The following is a 26,024-nucleotide window of genomic DNA, read 5'->3' as shown; positions in this document are numbered from 1 at the left end:
TCCAACAGCTAAGTTTTTCAGAACTTTGAAGGAAAAGTCCCGACCTTGAGACAGCAGTGCGAAACACTAGCCAACGTCAGTCAAGACTTTTCTGTTTAGCTAGATGAGGCAAAATAAGTGCACTTTAATTGTGTTTATAACATTTAGAAAGTTGTAAATTTTCACTGTATATTTAGACTGTTGACTTATATATGTGGCGTGGGTTTTTGCCAGTGATGAAGAGCTTTTAGCTCCAAAGGGATTTCCGTAAAGGTCTTTGAGGTTTTTTTCCCACCTACTATATTAGTGGATATGTAATGCAGATCTCAATCTAATTGAGGATTGTATTTAAATTGTATTTTGTGTGAAGTTTTTTTTTTTTTTTTTTTTTTTAAATCATCATGTCCAACAAGAAGACAACTTGCAGCATACATTTCAACAAAACTCCAACTGCAATGGATACACAGAAAATAATAATGGGCATAACTGAGGAAATTGTACAAACACCTAATATACCCCTTTGCCCCCCAAAGCTCCCTACTTTCACCCCCCGCCCCCCCGTATCACAAATCATCATTACTCTGTGAGGCTAGAGGGCTAAACCTCATAAAAGTGTTTCAGCTATTAGCAGTTCAGGATCTGGCTGTGAGCTCTAGGCATAGCTCCCAGAATAGCTCCCAAACTTGTTGGAACTGCTGTCCATGAAGAGAAGACAGATCCTTAATTCTACATCTTTCCATTGCAAGAATGAAGAGCATCTGAGATCTCCACCATTATTCCCAACGGAATATCTTTTAACCAAAACAACAAAATAGACTATCAATATTGCGCACTTCATAAACAGTCAAACTCCTTTGGAGAAGAGTGCCAAGTAGAATTTCTAGGTTGGGCCTCACTGAAACAGACCATTGCCACAGGTATAAAACAAATTTTGAGCATTCCAGGGGCAGGGAAGTAACTACTGTACCTGAATATAACTTGCTTTGAGCTACAACTGAAAAGAGCAGGAGATTTCAAGCGGAAAGGCAGTGGTGAGGGAGTAAAACGGAGAGATAGATGAGTGATCAGAACTTGACAATAGCTATAATGGTTTATAATATTGTATGGAATCCAATGTAAGTCCTTTTGTGTTGGTGTTTAAGTATTTTAGCACTTTAACTTCAAAAGTCTTACTTACATTCATGGATTGTTTTTAAAATTCCCTCTCAGTATTATGACCATAAGGTCATTGATACAGTGCTCAAGTAAAAAAAATGCTTACCCAGAGACGTGTCACCTTAGTTTGTCCCAGGGGCAACTTTCTCCAAATGGGTTAGTTTGACACGAATGAGCCTCACATATGGAAACGTGGAGTATGACCTCAGTCTCATGTACTGCTAATGCTCGCCATAATACTTAATGCCAAAAGAAAGCTTCCCTCTGAAGTTTGTAAGATGTAACATATATAGGCATCCTATCCAGATGTGCTTGGAAATTCTTTGCCTGTGGCAGCCAAAACGACAGGAAATATTTCTGTATCTTTCTGCCACATTGGTCTCAAACTGCATTTCTTGGTATTTGAGAATCTTCTCTCTCCACATGTTCACAGAGTAATTGCTGTTAGAATGCAACTCCTAGGGGGAGGAGGGCAGGTATATAGAAATGTGTGTCCTGCTGTCTTCAGAGCACCTGCTACAGGTGAGTAACTTTGCTTTCTCCAAGGACAGGCAGGACACTAATTTTCCACATATGGGTAATTCTTAACTATCAGGGTGCCGAAACAAAAGTGGGAAATAGACATAGGGCATGCAATAAGCAAAACCAACGGAAACAAACATAACATATTAATGCAACTGTTAACGTTGTTTCTTCTTTCTTTTTTTTTTTGTTTTTGGTACAGACTGGAACAGAAACAAATGGGCCTAGGAAGAGTGGAGGTAGATTCTAGACTCTAAATAATTACTGAAGGACTGGCTGACCAAACCAGCTTTAAACAATACACATACCTCTACTGGAAACCAAACCAGTACAGTTTGTAAACGAGTTTTAAATTTTTACTTATATAGAGAAAGAATTTAAGCTTGTACTAGGATTTTAAATTAATCAAATATGAAAATATTCATGCAACCGATTTGTGCAAACCCCTTTATCCTCCAAATCAAACCAATAATTTATCAATAAATGAAAATCCTACCCACTTACATAAATAGGCAGTAACAGAGCATTATCTGCACAAATAAAATACTTCACTCCTAACTACATAAAACCCTCCACAAATGTATTTATAAAAGCATTAAATAAAACTGAGGACAGTGGGGAGCCTTGCATACCCCCCAACCTATCACACACACACACAATTCACCTTCCACTTTGTCAGCACATTATCTATCACCCATCTTCACTCTATGAAACATATGTTAAAAAAAAAAAAAAAAAAAAAAAAACTTTAAACCAGTTCAACATATTCCCTGAAATCCCAAATTCATTTAGGGCCTTATTTATTAAGGCACGTTAGCATTTTTAACACATCTACAATTAGCACGTGCGCTAACCATGTAGATGCCTATAGGGATATTGTAGGCACATACATGGTTAACACGCGTACATGATTAATGCACATTAAAAATGCTAACGCACCCATAACGCAGCTTAGTAAACAGGACCCTTAATCTTAACATATCAACCAGTAAAATGCAGAACTTAAATCAAATTGCATTATTACAATTTGATGTCCCTTGCTAAGTACAATTCTTATTTCTGTAATTAGAGCTCCTACTAATGTTTCAGTTCTATAATCACTTCATAAACCAAAGTATGAAGGGTGAAATTCAATTGTTTAGCTACTACCTTCTAAAACCTTGGCAAATACATGTACATTTGCCACTGGCCTATAATTAGAAGGAACATTACTGTATAAATTTAATAATTAATTTATGCTAATATCAGCTAGGATAACTGTAAAACTACCCTGTGGAAGGGTTTTTGGTACTTGGTATTTCAAACGATAGTTAGCACAAGAATCCAAAATATAACACTTTGATTCAAATTTCGTCAATAGACAATTTTCTGTGCACAGAGAGACTGAAAATCATTCCAAAACCTATACCCCACAAGGAATACAACGTAGCTGTCAAATCTGTGATTGGTAGTGTACGCTGAACCAATTGTATTCTTGTTTTATAAAACCCTGCTAGCTCTTCTGCTAGAATTAAAACAAAACTGCAGGGGACTTGAATGTTTGTGGATGAAGAAATGTGCTGCTGAGATTAAAATCAGTTGGAAAGAATATATAAATACTCTATTAAGATAAGACTACACTATTCTGGATTAGCTGGAACAGGTCAATAAATCAAAAGAAATTATTAGGTATTATAAGAAGTTTCTGTTCCACTGCAGTGGTTACTTTAATCACTTCTCTAACTCTCAGGCTATTTGTAGACATCGGACAGCAGTTTCAAGTTGAGACACTGCATAAATCCCGACTGCTAAGACCCTGAAGCAGAATGGCAAGGAGCTAAGCAAAATGTTGGCCATTCTTGGTCTGGGGGACTGACAAATCATAAGAGGAGTGGGCTCGTGCATTAGATTGAGATAAGTACCATTTTCTATCTTGAGCACTGGAAGCTGCTGGACACTGCTGGATGCTTGGACTACTGCTGGATGCTTGGAATATTGAAAAGTATGCAATGCGCTGCACAGAAATGATGCGATCCAGCATATTGTAGGGGTATTTACCTGAGATCTCACCTGAGCTGGTCTTGGTTCATAAAAGCCTTAACAACAAGATGGATTCTACAACCTCTGACCTGAACACATCTGGGCCAGCAAGATCCAGCTTTTCAGCTTTTGGAAAATCACTGGCTGGCATGCCGCATCCAAGGACATTCTGTGTTGCAACCACCCCTTTTATCTCCCTGAGAAGCAGAAAGGGGAGTGAGACCCATGGCTCCAGAAAGAATGGTTAGAGACAGACATGCAGACCATAATGTAACAACTTCAGGGTCACAAAAAAAGGACACTTCTTGCTCATGGAATTGGCTGGACAGGATCATGATTGGTCCCTTGGTATCATCTGACCGAGAGGTACTAAGAAAGCGGGAACGGGAGAGAGAAAACAGTTGAGACTGGCAAGAGGACGGAGGGGACCTGAGAAACCCATCAAGGTTAGAAGGCTCGGTGAGAGCAAGAGACTGTGTTGTGCTACCCTTGTGAACCACCTATCTGGTGAAAATACAGCCTGACTCAGCTACATCCGCTCGAAGATGCAACACGGTATGACTGACACCTGCTTTCAGAAGATAGACCCTGGACTGAATCTGAGACAGAGATTCACTGTGGATATAGCTGGAGTCTAAGGAGAAATCTGTGCCAACCTCATCAGGAGACTGCCTCAGAGACAGCATGGTGAGACAACAAGATTTACTGCCAATAGTCAGGGATTAGTGATTGATGTTTGTCTGTGATAAGATTGGTTAGGTCATAACTCGTGGTCAGGGAATAAGCTGCTAACAGTTGTATTTTACATAAGAAGTGTAGTATAAGTTTCAGTACTACGAAGCCAGGTTTGTGTAATCACCAAGTATTCCAGTAAGATTCATTTTGCATAGTCTTTATTTAGTACCAACCTATTCTGTATTTTTTTTTAATTATCAGCAAGTTATATCTACATTGGACTTTACTAGACTTTACTAAGCCTTGCTGTGGATCTTTTATATATAGCGAATGCTACATACCTATAGAAGGTATTCTCCGAGGACAGCAGGCTGATTGTTCTCACTGATGGGTGACGTCCACGGCAGCCCCTCCAATCGGAAACTTCACTAGCAAAGGCCTTTGCTAGCTCTCGTGCGCACCGCGCATGCGCGGCCGTCTTCCCGCCCGAACCGGCTCGTGTTCATCAGTCCCGTATGTAGCAAGACAAAGACAAGGGAAAACACAACTCCAAAGGGGAGGCGGGCGGGTTTGTGAGAACAATCAGCCTGCTGTCCTCAGAGAATACCTTCTACAGGTATGTAGCATTCGCTTTCTCCGAGGACAAGCAGGCTGCTTGTTGTCACTGATGGGGTATCCCTAGCCCCCAGGCTCACTCAAAACAACAAACATAAGTACATAAGTAATGCCATAGTGGGAAAAGACCAAGGGTCCATCGAGCCCAGCATCTTGTCCACGACAGCGGCCAATCCAGGCCAAGGGCACCTGGCAAGCTTCCCAAACGTACAAACATTCTATACATGTTATTCCTGGGATTTTGGATTTTTCCAAGCCCGTTTAGTAGCGGTTTATGGACTTGTCCTTTAGGAAACCGTCCAACCCCTTTTTAAACTCTGCTAAACTAACCGCCTTCACCACATTTTCCAGCAATGAATTCCAAAGTTTAATTACACGTTGGGTGAAGAAAACTTTTCTCCGATTTGTTTTAAATTTACTACACTGTAGTTTAATCGCATGCCCCCTAGTCCTAGTATTTTTGGAAAGCGTGAACAGACGCTTCACATCCACCTGTTCCACTCATTATTTTATATACCTCTATCATGTCTCCCCTCAGCCGTCTCTTCTCCAAGCTGAATAGCCCTAGCCTCCTTAGTCTTTCTTCATAGGGAAGTCGTCCCATCCCCGCTATAATTTTAGTCGCCCTTCGCTGCACCTTTTCCAATTCTACTATATCTTTCTTGAGATGCGGCGACCAGAATTGAACACAATACTCAAGGTGCGGTCGCACCATGGAGCGATACAACGGCATTATAACATCCTCACACCTGTTTTCCATACCTTTCCTAATAATACCCAACATTCTATTTGCTTTCCTAGCCGCAGTAGCACACTGAGCAGAAGGTTTCAGCGTGTTATCGACGACGACGACACCCAGATCCCTTTCTTGGTCCGTAACTCCTAACGTGGAACCTTGCATGACGTAGCTATAATTCGGGTTCTTTTTTCCCACATGCATCACCTTGCACTTGCTCACACTAAACGTCATCTGCCATTTAGCCGCCCAGTCTCCCAGTCTCGTAAGGTCCTCTTGTAATTTTTCACAATCCTGTCGCGATTTAACAACTTTGAATAACTTTGTGTCATCAGCAAATTTAATTACCTCGCTAGTTACTCCCATCTCTAAATCATTTATAAATATATTAAAAAGCAGCGGTCCTAGCACAGACCCCTGAGGAACCCCACTAACTACCCTTCTCCATTGTGAATACTGCCCATTTAACCCTACTCTCTGTTTCCTATCCTTCAACCAGTTTTTAATCCACAATAGGATATTTCCTCCTATCCCATGACCCTCCAATTTCCTCTGTAGCCTTTCATGAGGTACCTTGTCAAACGCCTTTTGAAAATCCAGATACACAATATCAACTGGCTCCCCTTTGTCCACATGTTTGTTTACTCCTTCAAAGAATTGAAGTAAATTGGTCAGGCAAGATTTCCCCACACAAAAGCCGTGCTGACTCGGTCTCAGTAATCCATGTCCTCAGATGTGCTCTGTAATTTTGTTTTTAATAATAGCCTCTACCATTTTCCCCGGCACCGACGTTAGACTCACCGGTCTATAATTTCCCGGATCTCCCCTGGAGCCTTTTTTAAAAATGGGCGTTACATTGGCCACCCTTCAATCTTCCGGTACCACGCTCGATTTTAAGGATAAGTTTCATATCACTAGCAGTAGCTCCGCAAGCTCATTTTTCAGTTCTATCAGTACTCTAGGATGAATACCATCCGGTCCAAGAGATTTGCTACTCTTCAGTTTGCCGAACTGCCCCATTACGTCCTTCAGGTTTACCGTGAAGTCAGTAAGTTTCTCCGACTCGTCCGCTTGAAATACCATTTCCAACACCGGTATCCCACCCAAATCTTCCTCGGTGAAGACCGAAGCAAAGAATTCATTCAGTCTCTCCGCTACGTCTTTGTCTTCCTTGATCGCCCCTTTTACATGGTCAATTGGGCCTCGCAACGGCGAGGACATAACTGAGATTGACCTAACAACTTATCCAACTAACAGAGAGTGTAGCCTGGAACAGAATAAAACATGGGCCTAGGGGGGTGGAGTTGGATTCTAAACCCCGAACAGATTCTGAAGCACTGACTGCCCGAACCGACTGTCGCGTCGGCTATCCTGCTGCAGCAGTAATGAGATGTGAATGTGTGGACAGATGACCACGTCGCAGCTTTGCAGATCTCTTCAATAGTGGCTGACTTCAAGTGGGCCACTGACGCAGCCATGGCACTGACATTGTGAGCCGTGACATGACCCTCAAGAGCCAGCCCAGCCTGGGCGTAAGTGAAGGAAATGCAATCTGCTAGCCAACTGGTTATGATGCGTTTCCCCACAGCCACTCCCCTCCTGTTGGGATCAAAAGAAACAAACAATTGGGCGGACTGTCTGTTGGGCTGTGACCGCTCCAGATAGAAGGCCAATGCTCTTTTACAGTCCAATGTGTGCAGCTGACGTTCAGCAGGGCAGGAATGAGGACGGGGAAAAAATGTTGGCAAGACAATTGACTGGTTCAGATGGAACTCTGACACTACCTTCGGCAAGAACTTAGGGTGAGTGCGGAGGACTACTCTATTATGATGAAACTTGGTGTAAGGGGCCTGGGCTACCAGGGCCTGCAGCTCACTGACTCTACGAGCTGAAGTAACTGCCACCAAGAAAATGACCTTCCAGGTCAAGTACTTCAGATGGCAGTGGCTCAAAAGGAGGTTTTATCAGCTGGGTGAGAACGACATTGAGATCCCATGACACTGTAGGAGGTTTGACGGGGGGCTTTGACAAAAGCAAACCTCTCATGAAGCGAACAACTAAAGGCTGTCCTGAGATCGGCTTACCTTCCACACGGTAATGGTATGCACTGATTGCGCTAAGGTGAACCCTTACAGAGTTGGTCTTCAGACCAGACTCAGACAAGTGCAGAAGGTAGTCAAGCAGGGTCTGTGTAGGACAAGAGCGAGGATCTAAGGCCTTGCTGTCACACCAGACGGCAAACCTCCTCCATAAAAAGAAGTAACTCCTCTTAGTGGAATCTTTCCTGAAAGCAAGCAAGACACGGGAGACACCCTCCGACAGACCCAAAGAGGCAAAGTCTACGCTCTCAACATCCAGGCCGTGAGAGCCAGAGACTGGAGGTTGGGATGCAGAAGCGCCCCTTCGTCCTGTGTGATAAGGGTCGGAAAACACTCCAATCTCCAGGGTTCTTCGGAGGACAACTCCAGAAGAAGATGGAACCAGATCTGACGCAGCCAAAAGGGAGCAATCAGAATCATGGTGCCCCGGTCTTGCTTGAGTTTCAACAAAGTCTTCCCCACCAGAGGTATGGAAGGATAAGCATACAGCAGACCTTCCCCCCAGTCCAGATGCCAATCGACCGTGGGACTGAAGTCTGGAACAGAACTGAGGGACCTTGTGGTTGGTTCGAGATGCGAAGAGATCTACCAAGGGGGTGCCCCACACTTGGAAGATCTGGCGCACCACTCTGGAGTTGAGCGACCACTCGTGAGGTTGCATAATCCTGCTCAACCTGTCGGCCAGACTGTTGTTTATGCCTGCCAGATATGTGGCTTGGAGCCACATGCTGTAACGGCGAGCCCAGAGCCACATGCTGACGGCTTCCTGACAAAGGGGGCGAGATCCGGTGCCCCCCTGCTTGTTGATGTAATACATGGCAACCTGGTTATCTGTCTGAATTTGGATAATTTGATGGGACAGCCGATTTCTGAAAGCCTTCAGAGCGTTCCAGACCGCTCGTAACTACAGGAGATTGATCTGCAGATCACGTTCCTGGAGGGACCAGCTTCCCTGGGTGCGAAGCCCATCGACATGAGCTCCCCACCCCAGGAGAGACGCATCCGTAGTCAGCACTTTTTGTGGCTGAGGAATTTGGAAAGGACATCCCAAAGTCAAATTGGACCAAATCGTCCACCACTGCAGGGATTTGAGAAAACTCGTGGACAGGTGGATCACGTCCTCTAGATCCCCAGCAGCCTGAAACCACTGGGAAGCTAGGGTCCATTGAGCAGATCGCATGTGAAGACGGGCCATGGGAGTCACATGAACTGTGGAGGCCATGTGGCCCAACAATCTCAACATCTGCCGAGCTGTGATCTGCTGGGACGCTCGCACCCGCGAGACGAGGGACAACAAGTTGTTGGCTCTCGTCTCTGGGAGATAGGCACGAGCCGTCCAAGAATCCAGCAGAGCTCCTATGAATTCGAGTCTTTGTACTGGGAGAAGGTGGGACTTTGGATAATTTATCACAAACCCCAGTAGCTCCAGGAGGCGAATAGTCATCCGCATGGACTGTAGAGCTCCTGCCTCGGATGTGTTCTTCACCAGCCAATCGTCGAGATAGGGGAACACGTGTACTCCCAGCCTGCGAAGCGCCGCTGCTACTACAGCCAGGCACTTCGTGAACACTCTGGGCGCAGAGGCGAGCCCAAAGGGTAGCACACAGTACTGGAAGTGACGTGTGCCCAGCTGAAATCGCAGATTCTGTCTGTGAGCTGGCAGTATCGGGATGTGTGTATAAGCATCCTTTAAGTCCAGAGAGCATAGCCAATCTTTTTCTGAATCATGGGAAGAAGGGTGCTCAGGGAAAGCATCCTGAACTTTTCCTTGACCAGATATTTGTTCAGGACCATTAGGTCTAGGATGGGACGCATCCCCCCTGTTTTCTTTTCCACAAGGAAGTACCTGGAATAGAAGCCCAGCCCTTCTTGCCCGGATGGCACGGGCTCGACCGCATTGGCGCTGAGAAGGGCGGAGAGTTCCTCTGCAAGTACCTGCTTGTGCTGGAAGCTGAAGGACTGAGCTCCCGGTGGGCAATTTGGAGGCTTCGAGGCCAAATTGAGGGTGTATCCTTGCCGGACTATTTGGAGAACCCACTGGTCGGAGGTTATGAGAGGCCACCTTTGGTGAAAAACTTTCAACCTCCCCCCGAACGGCAGATCGCCCGGCATGGACACCTTGACATCGGCTATGCTCTGCTGGAGCCAGTCAAAAGCTCGCCCCCTGCTTTTGCTGGGGAGCTGTGGAGCCTTGCTGAGGTGCACGCTGCTGATGAGAGCGAGCGCGCTGGGGCTTAGCCTGGGCCGCAGGCTGTCGAGAGAGAGGATTGTACCTACGCTTACCAGAAGAGTAGGGAACAGTCCTCCTTCCCCCATAAAAACGTCTACCTGAAGAGGTAGATGCTGAAGGCTGCCGGCGGGAGAATTTGTCGAAAGCGTTATCCCGCTGGTGGAGCTGCTCTACCACCTGTTCGACTTTTTCTCCAAAAATGTTGTCCGCTCGGCAAGGGGAGTCCGCAATCCGCTGCTGGATTCTATTCTCCAGGTCGGAGGCACGCAGTCATGAGAGTCTGCGCATCACCACACCTTGAGCAGCGGCCCTGGACGCAACATCAAAGGTATCATATACCCCTCTGGCCAGGAATTTTCTGCACGCCTTCAACTGCCTGACCACCTCCTGAAACGGCTTGGCTTGCTCAGAAGGGAGCTTGTCCACCAAGCCCGCCAACTGCCGCACATTGTTCCGCATGTGAATGCTCGTGTAGAGCTGGTAGGACTGAATCTTGGCCACGAGCATAGAAGAATGGTAGGCCTTCCTCCCAAAGGAGTCTAAGGTTCTAGAGTCCTTGCCCGGGGGCGCCGAAGCATGCTCCCTAGAACTCTTAGCCTTCTTTAGGGCCAGATCCACCACACCAGAGTCGTGAGGCAACTGAGTGCGCATCAGCTCTGGGTCCCCATGGATCCGGTACTGGGACTCGATCTTCTTGGGAATGTGGGGATTAGTTAGAGGCTTGGTCCAGTTCGCCAGCAATGTCTTTTTTAGGACATGATGCATGGGTACTGTGGACGCTTCCTTAGGTGGAGGATAGTCCAAGAGCTCAAACATCTCAGCCCTGGGCTCATCCTCCACGACCACCGGGAAGGGGATGGTCGTAGACATCTCCCGGACAAAGGCCGCAAAAGACAGACTCTCGGGAGGAGAAAGCTGCCTTTCAGGGGAGGGAGTGGGCTCAGAAGGAAGGCCATCAGACTCCTCGTCAGAGAAATATCTGATGTCCTCCTCCTCCTCCCACGAGGCCTCACCATCGGTATCAGACACAAGTTCATGAACCTGTGTCTGAAGCCGTGCCCGACTCAACTCCGTGGAAACACGGCCACGGTGGGAGCGCCGAGAGGTAGACTCCCTCGCCCGCACCGGCGAAGCTCCCTCCACCGACGTCGTCTGGGAGTCTTCCTGGGAGGCGGCCGCAGCCGGTACCGCAAGCGGTACCGATGTCGGAGACCTCACCCCGGGCAAAGGGCCAGCCGGCGCCTCACTCGATGGTACCGATGGCGCAGGCACCCCCGGTACCGGAGGGGAAGGGCGCAACAGCTCTCCCAGGATCTCTGGGAGAACGGCCCGGAGACTCTTGTGCAGAGTGGCTGTGGAGAAAGACATGGAGGCCGATGCAGGCGTCGAGGTCAGAGTCTGTTCCGGGCGTGGAGGCGGTTCCGGGCTGTCCAAGGTGGAGCGCATCGACACCTCCTGAACAGAGGGTGAGCGATCCTCCCGGTGCCGATGCCTACTGGGTGCCGACTCCCTCGGCGACCCAGAGCTCTCGGTATCGATACGGGAAGGAGACCGGTGTCGATGCTTCTTTGATTTCTTCAAACGAAGCATGTCACCAGAGCTTCCCGGTACCGACGAGGAGGACGTAGAATCCAACCGTCTCTTCCTCGGGGCCGAGGCCGAAGAAGGTCGGTCTCGGGGGGGGGGGGGGGGGGCTGTACCGCAGGAGCCCTCAGGGCAAGAGGAGACCCACCCAAAGGCTCACCGCCACCAGCAGGGGAATGGATAGCCCTCACCTGCACTCCAGTCGAAGCACCACCGTCCGACGACATCAGCAATAGCGGAGGTCCGGGTACCGCCGACGCAGTCTTCCGATGTCTTAGTACCGACAATGCAGAGGGTCGAAACGTCGATGCAGTCGATGCCGAGGTCGAAGACTTCGATGCTGTCGACGTCGATGCACTCAATGCCTCCGGTGCTGTTGTCGACGAAGAGCCCGAGAACAATACGTTCCACTGGGCCAATCTCACTGCCTGAGTCCTCTTTTGTAAAAGAGTACAAAGACTACAGGCCTGCGGGCGGTGCCCAGCCCCCAGACACTGAAGACACGAAGCGTGCCTATCAGTGAGCGAGATTACCCGGGCGCACTGGGTGCACTTCTTGAAGCTGCTGGGAGACTTTGATGACATGGGCGGAAAAATCACGCCGGCAAGATCAAAATTTGCGATGGTGACGAAGGGCACCAAAATTAAGGGAGAGAGAAAAAACCCGTACAGAGGCCACAAAAAAGGCCTACCCTGAAAGCGAAAGGACACTTACGCCGGGGAAACAAACTTTACGCACGGGAAGGGACAAAGGTCTCTTTTTTTTTTTTTTTTAGCGAAATCGCGAAGACGTGCGAGGGTCAACTTGAGGGGCATGAAACGGCGGAAAAACACGACCATCCCGAGCGCAAACAAAAGAAGACTGATGAACACGAGCCGGTTCGGGCGGGAAGACGGCCGCGCATGCGCAGTGCGCATGGGCGCGCGAGAGCTAGCAAAGGCCTTTGCTAGTGAAGTTTCCGATTGGAGGGGCTGCCGTGGACGTCACCCATCAGTGAGAACAAGCAGCCTGCTTGTCCTCGGAGAAATATATATATATATATATATATATATATATATATATATATATATATATTTCCTTTATATTCCATCTGTGGCTTTGGTTTTGTTTTCCCTAACAGCCAATTTGGTTAGGTGCCAAAGGGAAGTCCTATTTCCCCTAGCACGAGACCTTGGCATAAATAATCTGTTGGGAGCTGGTTTTCTATAAGACTTATTTAGATTACCTATAATATACACCAGCAGACAAGTAGATACATTTAAAAAGGTTTGAAAATTATAAATTTGAAATAAAAGGACAGGGAAGGTTTTTTAAGCAGATAGAAACATAGACACATGATGGCAGATAAAGGCTAAATCCAGACTGCCCATCCTCTATAACCCCTAACTCTTCCTTTTTTTTAAGCAATCCCACATGCTTATCCCATGCTTTTTTAAATTCTGACACAGTCCTCGACTCCACAACCTCCACCGGGAGGCCATTCCACAATTCCACCACCCTTTCTGTGAAATAATACTTTCTTAGATTACTCCTAAGCCTATGCCTGAACTTCATCGTATGCCCCCTCGTTCCAGAATTTTCTTTCAGTTGAAAAAGGCTCACTTCCTGTACATTAATACCCTTGAAAAATGTAAACATCTCTATCATATCTCCTCTCCCGCAGCGTATACATGTTGAGGTTCATAAGCCTGTCCCTATATTTTTTGTGTTCCAAACTGCTTACTAATTTTGTAGCCGCCCTCTGGACAGACTCCATTCCTGTTTATGTCTTTTCGTAGGTACAGTCTTCAGAACTGCACACAGTATTCCAAATGGTGCTTCACCAGAGACTTATACAATGGCATTACCACCTCCTTTTTCCTGCTGGTCATCCCTCTTTTTATGCATCCAAGCATCCTTCTGGCTTTGACCGTCACTTTTTCTATCTGTTTGGAAGCTTTAAGGTCATCAGACACAATCACCCCCCAATGAAGAGTTGATCTCTGAAAGCTCTGTAGATCAATTGGTATTGTTTTGTGTGTACTTTCAACCACAGGAAGAGCAGAGGTGAGTTAGGAAAGAGAAATAAAGACCTCCCCCCACCCCCTCCTTTGGCACACCTATTTTGGATACCATCACAAAACTTCAACACTGCTTCATGGGCTTCTCAATATTACTAAGACTGAAGAAGAGCGACTGAAAACGATTATCCCAATCTATTTACCTGCTTCCCTTGTCAAGCAGGATACTCAAATTGCAATTCTTTAACAAATTTGTAACTTGGGGATCATCTTGGGCTCCAAACTTACAATGAAAGCACATAATTACAACAGTAGTTCAGTCAATCTTCTTTAGGTTATGCCTATTAAGTAGGAATAAACTATGCTGCCTAGTGAAGATTTTAGATCTGTCCTTCCATGCATAATTCTTTCTAAATTAGATTATTATAACTTGCTTTACTTAAGGCACCCTTTTCTCAGTATGAAAGCCTTGCAGCTCCCCCCAAAAAAGGATCAGCTCATTTATTGATAGGTGCATCACATCATCACTTCATGCCTTATTTAAAACTAGTAAAAGAGGCCCGTTTCTGAGCAAATGAAATGGGCGCTAGCAAGGTTTTCATCGCCAACACCTCCCCCCCTCCCTGTGAACCCCTTCATTGTTCTGCCATCACGGTTTTCGTCGGCAACACCCCCCCCTCCCTGCCTGCCAACCCCTTCGTTGTTCTGGCATTGCTCCACCCTCAATGTCATGACGTTTGACGCAAGGGCGGGGCCCGTAGCGATTTCCCCCCCCCCCGCCTCCCTCCCTGCCAACCCTTTGGTTGTTCTGCCATTGCTCCACCCTCGAGGGCGGGGCCCGTAGCGATTTCCCCTCCCCCCTCCTCCTCCCTCCCAACCCCTTCGTTGTTCTGCCATTGCCCCTCCCTCGAGGGCGGGGCCTGCAACGATTTTGGTGGCTTCACCACCACGAACCTTCGAACCTTTTTGAAGGAAGTCAGGGCTTGGCTTCACTGACGTCACTGTCTTCAGAACGTTGAGGGTGAGTTTTATATATATAGAAGAATATCATTGCAATGGCTACCTCTTCAGTTCTGGATCAAGTTCAAAACTCTTTGATACACAAAGAATTTTCTGATTGATGTCTCTTACTATCTGTTCTCTGTTTATAAAAACTTTTAAAAATTAAAAAAAAAATCTAAATGCCAAGCAGGTCTCTGCAATCTGAAGGAATGCATTTTTACTATGCCCTCTCTCTCTCTCTAAAAAAAAAAAAAAAAAGGACATTTCACAGAGACATATCTTGCAAATTTTCCATTGTAGGGCCCAAGTAGAATATCATCCTAGTAACCTTACATCTACCAGACACAGTTTATTTTACTTCTACTACTACTTATTTCTATAGCGCTACTAGACGTAACAGCTTAATACCCATTGGTTCACGTAGTCCTTTGACTCTATGCTTCAACTCCTTACAAAGAGGTAATTTATCTAGGGCCCTGTTTACTAAGCCGTATTAGTGTCTTTAATGCGTGTTAAACGTGTACACGCTTACAATATCCCTATAGGTGCCTACACGGTTAGCGCACGCTAATTATAGGTGCATTAAAAACGCTAACGCACCTTAGTAAACAGGGTCCCTTGTTTGATGAGCTGCCTTTTTTCCTTTCACTGCTTTCTTTTTTTCTTTTCTTAAAAAATTAGAAAACAGAGTCACGCATCTATTGCTAAAGAATATGGTGTCAATCCCAGTCAAATTTCACGTATCTTGAAGCAGAAAGACCAGCTTCTGGAAGACTGGCAAAACAATACAAATCCACACCGGAAACGAAAACAGGCGGGAAAAGCAGAGGAGGAAGAAGATGCTCTTCTTCGGTGGTTTTCTCAAGTCAGGAGCAGACAATTTCCTGTCAGTGGTCCACTGCTTATGGAGAAAGCTAATCAGCTAGCTGAAAGTCTTGGACTAACTGAATTCAAAGCCACTGTTGCATGGTTGGAAAGATGGAAGGAGAGGAACAATATAAAATTCAAGAAATAGCATGGTGAAAAACAAGACGCTGATTACTTTGGTGCTGAAAATTGGGGTTTTTTTCAGTTCTTCCTACCATCTTGAACGAGTTTGTACCTCATGACATTTTCAATGCTGACGAAAATGGTCTCTACTGGCGAGCAATTCCTGATGGAAAACTTGAATTCAAACAAGCCGAAACTACAGGAGGTAAAATGTCGAAGGACTGACTGATGATCCTCCTTTGCTGCAATATGGATGGGAGTAAGAAGTTGGAACCACTCGTCAATGGAAAGAGCAAACAGCCCCGTTGCTTCAAGAATGTTAAGCGACTTCCTGTGTCATATGAGGCTAATGCAAATTCATGGATGACTGGGGAAATTTGGAAGCAGTGGCTAAAGAAGTTCGACACTTGAATGCAGGCACAAAAGCATCAGATTTTGTTGCTTTGTGATAATTGTGCTGCACACAGTGATGATGTCAGCTGCACACAGTGATGATGTCAGGCTAACGTCAAGGTGATCTTCCTGCCACCAAACACTACCTCTCTGATCCAACCTATGGATCAGGGCATAATAGCCAATTTCAAACAACATTATCGGGCTCTTGTGCTACGTCGTCTGATGAGCGTTATGGATGACCAGACTGGCAAGGATAAATGTGCTGTTGAACTGGCTCGTAATCTATCACTGTTGGATTCCCTACATATGCAGAAAGAAGCCCGGAATCATGTTACACAGGCAACCAGTGTGAACTGCTACAAGCGGGCAAGCTTTGTTAGGGATGAGGAGAGGGACGAAACAGATGCAGCTGTTGCAAACGTGTCAGATGAACAGGCTATTGATATCCCAGCCGGTGTTACTGAAGAGGAGTTTCATCACTACGTAGCTGTTGATTACGATCTACAAACAGCTGACGACAGCACTGATGTCCAGATATGCGCCTACACGCAGGCAACGGCTGATGATGAAACAGATGATGAAATGAGCAGCGAGGAACATGCTGACAAAATTCAACAACCTCTTCCTGTCACTTTTGCAAACGCACTGGAGAGTCTCAACACCGTGCGGGCCTATCTGGAGGCCACTGGATGTCAGTGCTATGACAGTTTTTACCGTCTGGCAGACGTAGTCTATGGAACTCACAGATTCAATACTGTACAGAGGACTATAACTGATTACTTCAAGTAAGCCTAACGTCAGTTAACGGAGACTGTATACTGTACGTATAATAAACAGTACTGTACATGTGTTTATCAGATGTCAAGCTTCTTTGGGTCATAACAGTTAAGTGCATGCTCCAGTTAACTGCATGTATTTCTTTGGTCCCAGACCCATGCACTTAAGCAGATTGCACTGTATTTCCAGATGCAGAGAGTTTGATTAGGATACTCTTAGTGATCAGATTGGAGAAAGTTTGATTAGATGAAGTCTGTATCCCGGACTAACAATTTTCAGAACCCAATGGTCAGAGTTTACAAAGGGCCAATGTTTTACGGAAAAAATTAAGCCTCCCTCCTACTAGAAGATGGTAGTCAGTGTCCTTGCTGGACAAATTATATTCTTATCCTAGGTTTTCGTTGAGGATCAGGTTGTGGCTTCTGAGTTCTGCAGTCTGGGATGAGTAAGAGTTTCCTGTTCTCTTGAATGGAATAATAAGAAGAGAGTACCTATGTCTTCAAATATGGTTGGTTCTCATGCTAGGTTGGAGAGAGACTTAAGGGAATCACAATGTTCTTTAATGAGAGAAGCTGCCTCCATAACCTTATCTCCAACGAGATTATCTCCATGGCAAGGCATGAAGACAAGCTTCTCCTGCATATTGTATCTCAGATCAGAAGTCCAGAGCCATGACTGTCTTTGGGCTCCAGGACAGCAGCTCTCAATACCATTTTGAAAACATAGGTCACTCAAACCTTGTGTTTTCTACACTCCACCTCCTTGCCTGCTAGTGACTGAAGTTGTGCTGCACTATCCTGAGGAAGAAAATCTGCTAACATCTCAATGTTCTGCAAATTGGCACATGAAAAGCTGGTAAGAAACTATGGAGAAGGTGAGAATAGTGTTCTGAAAACCTTTTGGAAGAAAAGTGTCCAATGTCCAGGAAACTTAAGACCTGGATTTCTTGGCTCTATTAAGAGCAGATTCGACCACAACTGCTTCTGGAATCCAGGAGCCATTTAGGTTCTACAGAGAGGAGCATAATCGAAAGGGGCGCCCAAGTTTTCCTGAGGACGTCCTCGCAGGACGTCCCAGCGAAGGGGTGGGGAAACCCGTATTATCAAAACAAGATGGACGTCCATCTTTCATTTTGATAATACGGTCGGGGACCCCCAAATCGCGAAATTTAGGTTGACCTTAGAGATGGTCGTCCCCGATTTTCAGCAATAATGGAAACTGAGGACGCTAATCTCAGAAACGACCAAATCCAAGCCCTTTGGTCATGGGAGGAGCCAGCATTCGTAGTGCACTGGTCCCCCTGACATGCCAAGACATCAACCGGGCACCCTAGGGGGCACTGCAGTGGACTTCAGAAATTGCTCCCAGGTGCATAGCTCCCTTACCTTGTGTGCTGAACCACCCCAAAACCCACTACCCACAACTGTACACCACTACCACAGCCGTAAGGTGTGAAGGGAGGCACCTACATGTGGGTACAGTGGGTTTCTGGTGGGTTTTGAAGGGCTCACATTTACCACCACAAGTGTAACAGGTGTGGGGGGGATGGGCCTGGGTCCGCCTGCCTGAAGTGCACTGCACCCACTAAAACTGCTCCAGGGACCTGCATACTGCTGTCATGGAACTGGGTATGATATTTGAGGTTGGCATAGAGGCTGGAAAAAATATTTTAAAAATTTTTTTATGAGGGTGGGAGGGGGTTACCATTGGGGAGTAAGGAGAGGTCATCCCCGATTCTCTCCGGTGGTCATCTGGTCATTTAGGGCACATTTTTGTGGCTTGGTCATAAGAAAAAAAGGACCATGAAAGTTGTCCAAGTGTTCGTCAGGGACGCCCTTCTTTTTTCCATTATCGGTCCAGTCCCACCTTCGCTACACCTCCAACACGCCCCCGTGAACTTTGGTCATCCCCGCGATGGAAAGCAGTTGAGGACACCCAAAATCGGCTTTTGATTATGCCGATTTGTGCGACCCCGTGAGGACATCCATCTTGCGATTTGTGACGAAAGATGAGCGTCCTTCTCTTTCGAAATAAGCCTAAGATTCTCCAATTCCTCCTATCCCATGACTTTTTAATTTTCTCAGGAGTCTCTACATAAATACTACTACTACTTAGCATTTCTATAGCGCTGCCAGGGTTACGCAGCGCTGTACAAGTTTAGACAAGGGGAAGGACAGTCCCTGCTCAAGAGAGCTTACAATCTAAAGGTAATAAGCTATGTAGTCAGTGTATGTATCTGGAATGGGGAAGGTGGTTAGGCGCCAAAAGCAAGAGAGAAGAGATGCCATACTGGGACAGACCGAATGTCCATCAAGCCCAGTATCCTATTTCCAACAGTGGCCAATCCAGGTCACAAGTACCTGACAATGTCTCAAAACAGTACAATATATTTTATGCTGATTATCCCAGAAATAAGCAGTGGATTTTCCCAAGTCCATTTTAATAATGGTTTATGGACTTTTCTTTTAGGAAGCTAGCCAAACCTTTTTTAAATCCCACTAAGTTAACTGCTTTTACTACATTCTCTGGCAACGAATTCCAGAATTTAATTACACGCTGAGTGAAGAAATACTTTCTCTGATTCGTTTTAAATTTACTACTTTGTAGCTTCATTATGTGCCCCCTAGTCCTAGTATTTTTGTAAAGAGTAAACAAGTAATTCACGTCTACCTGTTCCATTCCATTCAGTATTTTATATACCTCTATCATATCTTCCCCTCAGCCGTCTTTTCTCCAAGCTGAAGAGCCCAAGCCATTTCAGCCTTTCCTCATAGGGAAGTCGTCCCATCCCCTTTATCATTTTCGTCCCCCTTCTCTGTATCTTTTCTAATTCCACTATATCTCTTTGGAGATGTGGAGACCAGAATTGCACAGTGTTCAAGGTGCGGTCGTACCATGGAGCAATACAAAGGCATTATAACATCCTTGTTTTTATTTTCCATTCCTTTCCCAATAATATCTAACATTCTATTTGCTTTCTTTGCTGCTGCTGCAGAACAGTGAGCAGAGGGTTTCAAAGTATCGTCAACGATGGCTCTTAGATCCTTTTCCTGATCGGTGACTCCTAACGTGGAACCTTGCATAACGTAGCTATACACCCTAAACTGGTCCACCCGCAGCCGCCGCCAGTGTTACTGAAAGAGCGGGACATGCCTCCGACGAAACCTCCAACATGGTGCAATATTTACAACATCCGTTCGCTCCCAGACCCCACCGCTGACACACTGCACAGCGGTGGAGTTTCTTTCCCATCATGCTCTGAATTGGTAAAGGAAGTAAAAGGATTTTTACTAACACTTCAGCAGGCTTTGAAATCCTTTCCTGAATCACATCATCATAAGTATATATGCATTGACCTTCTGTATGTCCCAGTATGGCAATAAAGCTTAGTCTCCTGTTTCTAACAGTAGCCAACCCAGATCACAAAAGAGTAAAATGGATTTTATGTTGCTTATCCCAAGAATAAGCAGTGGATTGTCCCAAGTCCATCTTAATAATAGTTTATGGACTTTACTTTTAGGAACTTGTCCAAAACGTTTTTAAACCCTGCTAAGTCTCTTCTCATGCATGTCTTGACGCAATCCTGATATCATTTTTGTTGCTTTCCTGGGAGGAATATGCAGGATGACTGCAAAAACTCCCAAGCATCTGGCAGGCAGCCAGAAGAAGCATGATGTAGGAGGGGTGGAGGCCTGAGTGGCTCAGGGTGGACCTGGGAGTCACCCCAGAAGTTGCTGGGAGGAATATGCAGAAGAGTTGAAAAATCTCCCCATATATCCACGTCAAATTACCATTCGTATGCATAACACGTACTACTGCTGCTGCTGCTGCTACTACTACTATTACCCAAGATAGTATCTAGTAACAGTGCTCAAAACTTTAAGGAATGATTAGAATTAGATGTATGTTCAGCTTGTCATTAGATTTTATTCTGTAAATGTTGTAATTCTGTGTTGTTGTAAGATTTGAGGTTAATCAAACTACTATATTCTAGTTCTTCTGTTGGTTTTCTATCTCCATCACCTCCTTTCCTCCCCTCACCCCCAATACATTCTTGTTCATATACTACTTTACTACCCGCTCAAACCAATGTGCTCTGATCTAGAAGTTAGAAAACAATGTCTGATCCACAATGATGGCATGGAAGTAGATTAGGAATACAGTCACCTTCTCACTTTCTTTTCTTATGGAAGATTAACAGATCTTATTTCACAGATTTCAAGTTTAACCTCAGGGCTCAAAGTCCTGTAAAATGGACAACTGTAAAAATTATGCACACTAGTGCCAAGTGTTTAATTTTACAGATCTCCATCTGCAACAAGATGCATTCAGGAGCACCATAGGGAACTATGTGGGCACAATTTCCCATACAGTTAATGAGGGTGCATATAATCATGTAATTATGTATCATTTGCCCTCAATGCCCCCACCCCAAGGGCTATCTGGGCCAGGACATTCCTGACTCAGGTACCCAAACCCAGAAGAATTTAGCTTAAAGAACCTTTGATGGCAGAACCCGCCTCCCCATCCAACCCACATAGACCCCAGGACCTGGTTTTAGGATGGGTCCAAGCAGAATCCTTCCTCATGACCTAACAGTCTGCCAAATAGAGAAATGCTTCCTTATCCAATTGATTTGGGGGAGCACTGCCTTATTTGACAGACTGATCCCTAGCAGTGCACTGAACACACTGCTAGAGGCCAGGCACCACTATTCTGAAAGATTGTATTACCACCGCAGGAGTGATTGGGCACTGCTCCTACTTTTAGAGGTGAATGAGGGATCAGGATATGTAAAAGGGGTAGTGGGGGAGGGGGTAGTGGGGAAGGGCACTTAGGCCAACATGGATTTGGGGGGGGGGGGGGGGAGGAGTGTTGAGAGAGGTATAATGAGCTCACAAAAGCATTTTTAGGAAGGTAGAAGGAGGGAATAGGAGGTGCAAGAGAGACACTAGGCCACCATGAGGTTTTTGGGTTTGTTTTTCTTGGCACCAGTGTGTGGGGGGGGGGGGGGGGGAGGGGGATGAGGGTTAAATGAGCCAAAAGACACATCTGCTCCCAGGAATAGTAGGACCCCTGCAGCACACCAACACATTGCATACACTTCAGACAATTATGCATAAATGTGAACTGACACAAATTCAGAGTAGGGCTTTACAGCAGATACAGTGTTATGTATCATAACATTAAATATTCAGGGGAAATCCTGCATTTTGTGAATCATACTTCAGATCTCATAGCAGCGGGTATATTTCTAGAAGCCTGAAAAGGGGTTATTTAGTAGGAAGGTTCTCTGGCAGGGGTCCCAGGGGCAGAGTTCTGACTGCATTAGAAATGCTCAGAAATTTACATGGCAAACAGCCTGTTGACAAAGCACGTACAGCCTGTTTTTTGTTGCCTGTTCATTTGTGCTGTACATCTTGCCGCCAGTCATCCTCGTATCTTGTTTTTTGTAAGGTGCCTCTAGATTTCTTACTGTATCTTGCTTCTGAATCCTTAGGAAAGTTTAAAAAAACAACAAAGAAAACCTTTTTACTGTGCAGGAATGGGTAGTATCTTCAGAATCTGCCACTAGGTTGCTATACTTTTTGAGGGGGTATGACTATTACAGTAACAAAATAAAATCAAAGCCAGCCATGAAACTTCCATCAAGTCTGAAAAATACATTAATCAAAAATGCACAGTTCTAAGAAAGAAAAAAAACTAACACTATACTGGGTTGAAAAGCATCTTCTACAATTAAATTCTCTTCTCTGCCTTAACTACACTAAAATTAAAAACATTTACAAATGTTCTCAGGATTGCATTTCAATGATAGACTTGTCATTCATTTCAGTTTCAAAGTTTATTACCTTCTAGGGGCTGGCTGCACATATGGATCAAAATACATTTCTCAATTTATGAGTCTGTCATCATATTATTATACTCAAAAGGTATTACTACAAAGGAGACTGAACATTGTGAGGAAAAAAAAGGAAATCAATGTTACCAAAATAGAGTATATCATGGAAGTACAAAGCATCCCCAGACAGTGCCTATATTTAGAATAAATGGCAGGTCACACATTTTACTATTGTAATGACATCATAAGACAGTTTTGTAAATAACTGAACATCTACAGCAGAACCATGAATGGTTTTACATATATAAACATAAATGCTGGGAAAACATTTGTGAACCCCAGGAGTAAAATGAGACAAGTTCTTACCATGACGCCTTTGTTTGACTAAACACAGTCTTAGTATGGAACAAAAAAGGGTATAAATTAAATAATTCCACGTTTCTTACAGTATAATAATGTCGGAAATAGATGTAAGCGGCAAGATGTGAACCAGTGAGACCAGGGTCTGAATCGCACTGATATTACTTGTGGCCTTGGGCAAGCCACTGCCCTACACTGCCTCAGGTACACACTTAGAATGTAAGCCTCCTGGGCACATGTAAAAACTCACTGCACATGAACATAACTCGCCTTGAAACACCACTGGAAAGGCGTAAGCTAAATACTAAAAAACTTAAAATAATTCAAAAATCAGTAGTGTTGAAACAGAAAGTGAACCCCTAGTTCCTTTAGCACAATCAGCTGGCTAATTAGAATCAGGCTCCTAAATAATTAGGTAACAGGTAAACCATCCCTACAGACGAAATCTACACACTAGAGTTTAGGCATCTTCTCTTAGATAAAGGTCCAAAAGTTTTTGAGTTTGATAGCCACCATAGACATCAGTGCAAATGCATCATAAGAATTTTCAGAGGACCTAAGACAGTGGTTTGTTTAGCAGAATTTGATAAACCACTATTCCAGGATAAAGTCACAGGGGCGTACAATTCAAAATAATTCATTCAATACACCCCTCTCATTCTGTCTGGGTGGCAAAGACCATTTCCAAACATTTGGAGTTCCACCCATCTACAACCAAGCAAATGTTATTTGCATTTAGCTGAGACCTTTTCATGGATAGCTTAAGGCAAGTCTTATTATGGTACAGTAGGTATTTCTCTATCCTCAGTACATACTTCTCTATCCCCAGGTTGCACTGTACAGGTCATCACTGGCCAAAAATGTCAGTGGCATAGGGCCCCCCAACTAAATGCCCCTCTAGGACCCGACCTAAAAGTGACCCTCAAACTCAAGTAGCTAGTACTGGGGCTCAGGCAGAAGTGCCTCTCAAGGCAACCCTGCTCCCAAGGCAATAACCCCCTCCTCCATCCTCCTGAAGGCCCGTCTGGGCCTACCTTAATCAAATTGGTTAATGGTCTGGGCAGCAGTGATGCCCATTTGCTCCTGCCCTTGCCATCATCCTAATCCAAAATGGTGCCAGCAATCCCTAACAGTAATCTCACGGTGCTATCACTGGGGTCACCTTTCTGTATAAAGAGAGCTGGGGTTATTTTACCAGCTATAATAAGCTGCTTTACATGCATTTGCATGCTTTGTATCACATTACTATGTACCATAAAGTGGCTTTAGTGCTGCATTAGAGCACAACACCTACCGTTAGTGCCCTTTGCACAGCTTGATAACTTCCTTTCTAAGTCTGCACCTGAGGCAATATGATCTAACTTAGAAGAAACTGCAGCAATAGTCAGCAGAGGAGGTATCTACTGGAAAGAGAAACTTTGTCATCTGCATAAACACAAAACCAGGTGTTTGCAAAAGAAGCACCAAAGGATCCAAACATACTGAATAACAGATTCAAATAGAGAGCCCTGGAGTACCCCCACAAACAAATGATTTTGATCCACAGATTGAAATGAGCCCAGGAACGTATATTCAGAGAGGTAAGAACAGAACCATGAATAAACACCTGAAATGATGATGATAATGATGTATACTTACAGCCCACTTTATCCTTAAATATAGATTCAAAGTGGGTATGCCAAGACCAGACAGACAATGTAAGAGTATTTCATGATGTATCAAATACAACACAGCTGGAAGATCTAGTGAAGCAAGGAAAACAGGATTAACTGGGTTGAGGAATGTACGTACATACAGTATCTACAAGGCCTAATAAGGTTGTTTCTGTACTGATGTCAACAGAAAACTGTCTGACATGAGTGAAGTCTGCTGGTTTTATCCACATAATCTAACTGATTAGATAACCAGTTTCTCACAAAGGTTGGCTAAAAATGGCAAATTAGAAATAGGGTTGTAATTAGATGGTAAAGAAACATCAGATTTAGGACCTTTTATAAAAGTGGAAAAATTGCTGCTTGCTTTCAAGTTTATGGAGCCTGATCAGAAGAAAGACTATTGCTCAAAATTGAAAAAGCAATGGAATTCTTTTTTTTAATAAGCGATACTGATGAAGGATCAGATGGTAAGAACACAGAAGAGATTATCTAATAGTTCAGAAGTTTCTGCTAATGTAAGAAGAATAAAAAGAGAAAAAGTACCGCAAAGAGTGGCAATAGAACTGAATTCCACTTGAAATGTAGATGGCTCATGTTAAGTCAATGACTCCTCAATATATTTAATTTATCAGACGAGTAGATAAAGAAGCTTGGTTATCTTTTTAGAAGTTTAAACAACGAGGAGGAGTTTGAGTTTGGACACTTGTATAAAAGATCAGAATAATAAGTTTTCCTGGTTAGTAACAATGAATTATAACAGAACACAGACTGCTGCAAAATAGCTAGATGGATTTTTTCCACCACATCCTTTCAGATCAAAATTGTTTCTTTAGAAACCAGGATGAGACCAAGGTTGATACTGTTTAGAACTAGAAGAACAGAAGTGCAAAGAAGCTGAACTGTCCAGGGCAGAAGATAAAATAGAATCTCATTTGTCAACTTGTGACGTTAAAAAAAATCTCAGAAGAGATACTTAGTAGGGTCAAGTGACAAAAATTCCTAGTTCCGAAAAAAAAAGGTGTGCTGAATGAACTATAGACGAAAAGACAAAGGAATAAAAACTAAACAATGATCAGTCCAAGGAAATGGACACATTGTAAAAAAAAAAAAAAAAAAAAAGTAAGAGGTTATTCCCCCCACTCTTCTCACATTCAACTGGATGTATCCCTTAATTGTCTTATGTTGTGCTGGTCGGCAACTAAGGAATTCCCTACCATTAGATATCAGCCTACAACCATATCACATTTTTTTTTTTAAACGATTAAAACCTGGCTTTTTGACCAGATGTCTCCAACACCTAATTTACCTCAGCACTTGCTATGGAGCCCTTGAACCTGTTGTTTCACCCATCTATTCTTCCTTATTCTTTTTCTGTTTTTTTTTTTTCT

The 26,024-nt window shown here is 44.5% G+C and overlaps 1 protein-coding gene across 2 annotated transcripts in view; it reads right to left on the bottom strand.

The window, feature by feature from the left end:
• The window catches only part of MAP2K4 (mitogen-activated protein kinase kinase 4), a 158,083-nt gene that overhangs the window by 110,243 nt on the left and 21,816 nt on the right, over positions 1-26,024 (bottom strand). Inside the window, exon 3 of one of the 2 annotated variants that reach the window (XM_030207980.1) lies at positions 22,161-22,274. The exons of the other annotated variant lie outside the window; for it this stretch is intronic. Within the exon in view, the coding sequence (XP_030063840.1) occupies positions 22,161-22,274 (114 nt within the window). The remainder of the gene's footprint in view (positions 1-22,160; positions 22,275-26,024) is intronic. 2 annotated transcript variants of the gene reach the window in all.

The sequence above is a fragment of the Microcaecilia unicolor genome, chromosome 6 (assembly GCF_901765095.1).
Source record: "Microcaecilia unicolor chromosome 6, aMicUni1.1, whole genome shotgun sequence".
NCBI classification, from domain to species: domain Eukaryota; kingdom Metazoa; phylum Chordata; class Amphibia; order Gymnophiona; family Siphonopidae; genus Microcaecilia; species Microcaecilia unicolor.
Note: the sequence above shows the minus strand (reverse complement) of the source record. Positions and strands in the feature narration are given on the sequence as shown.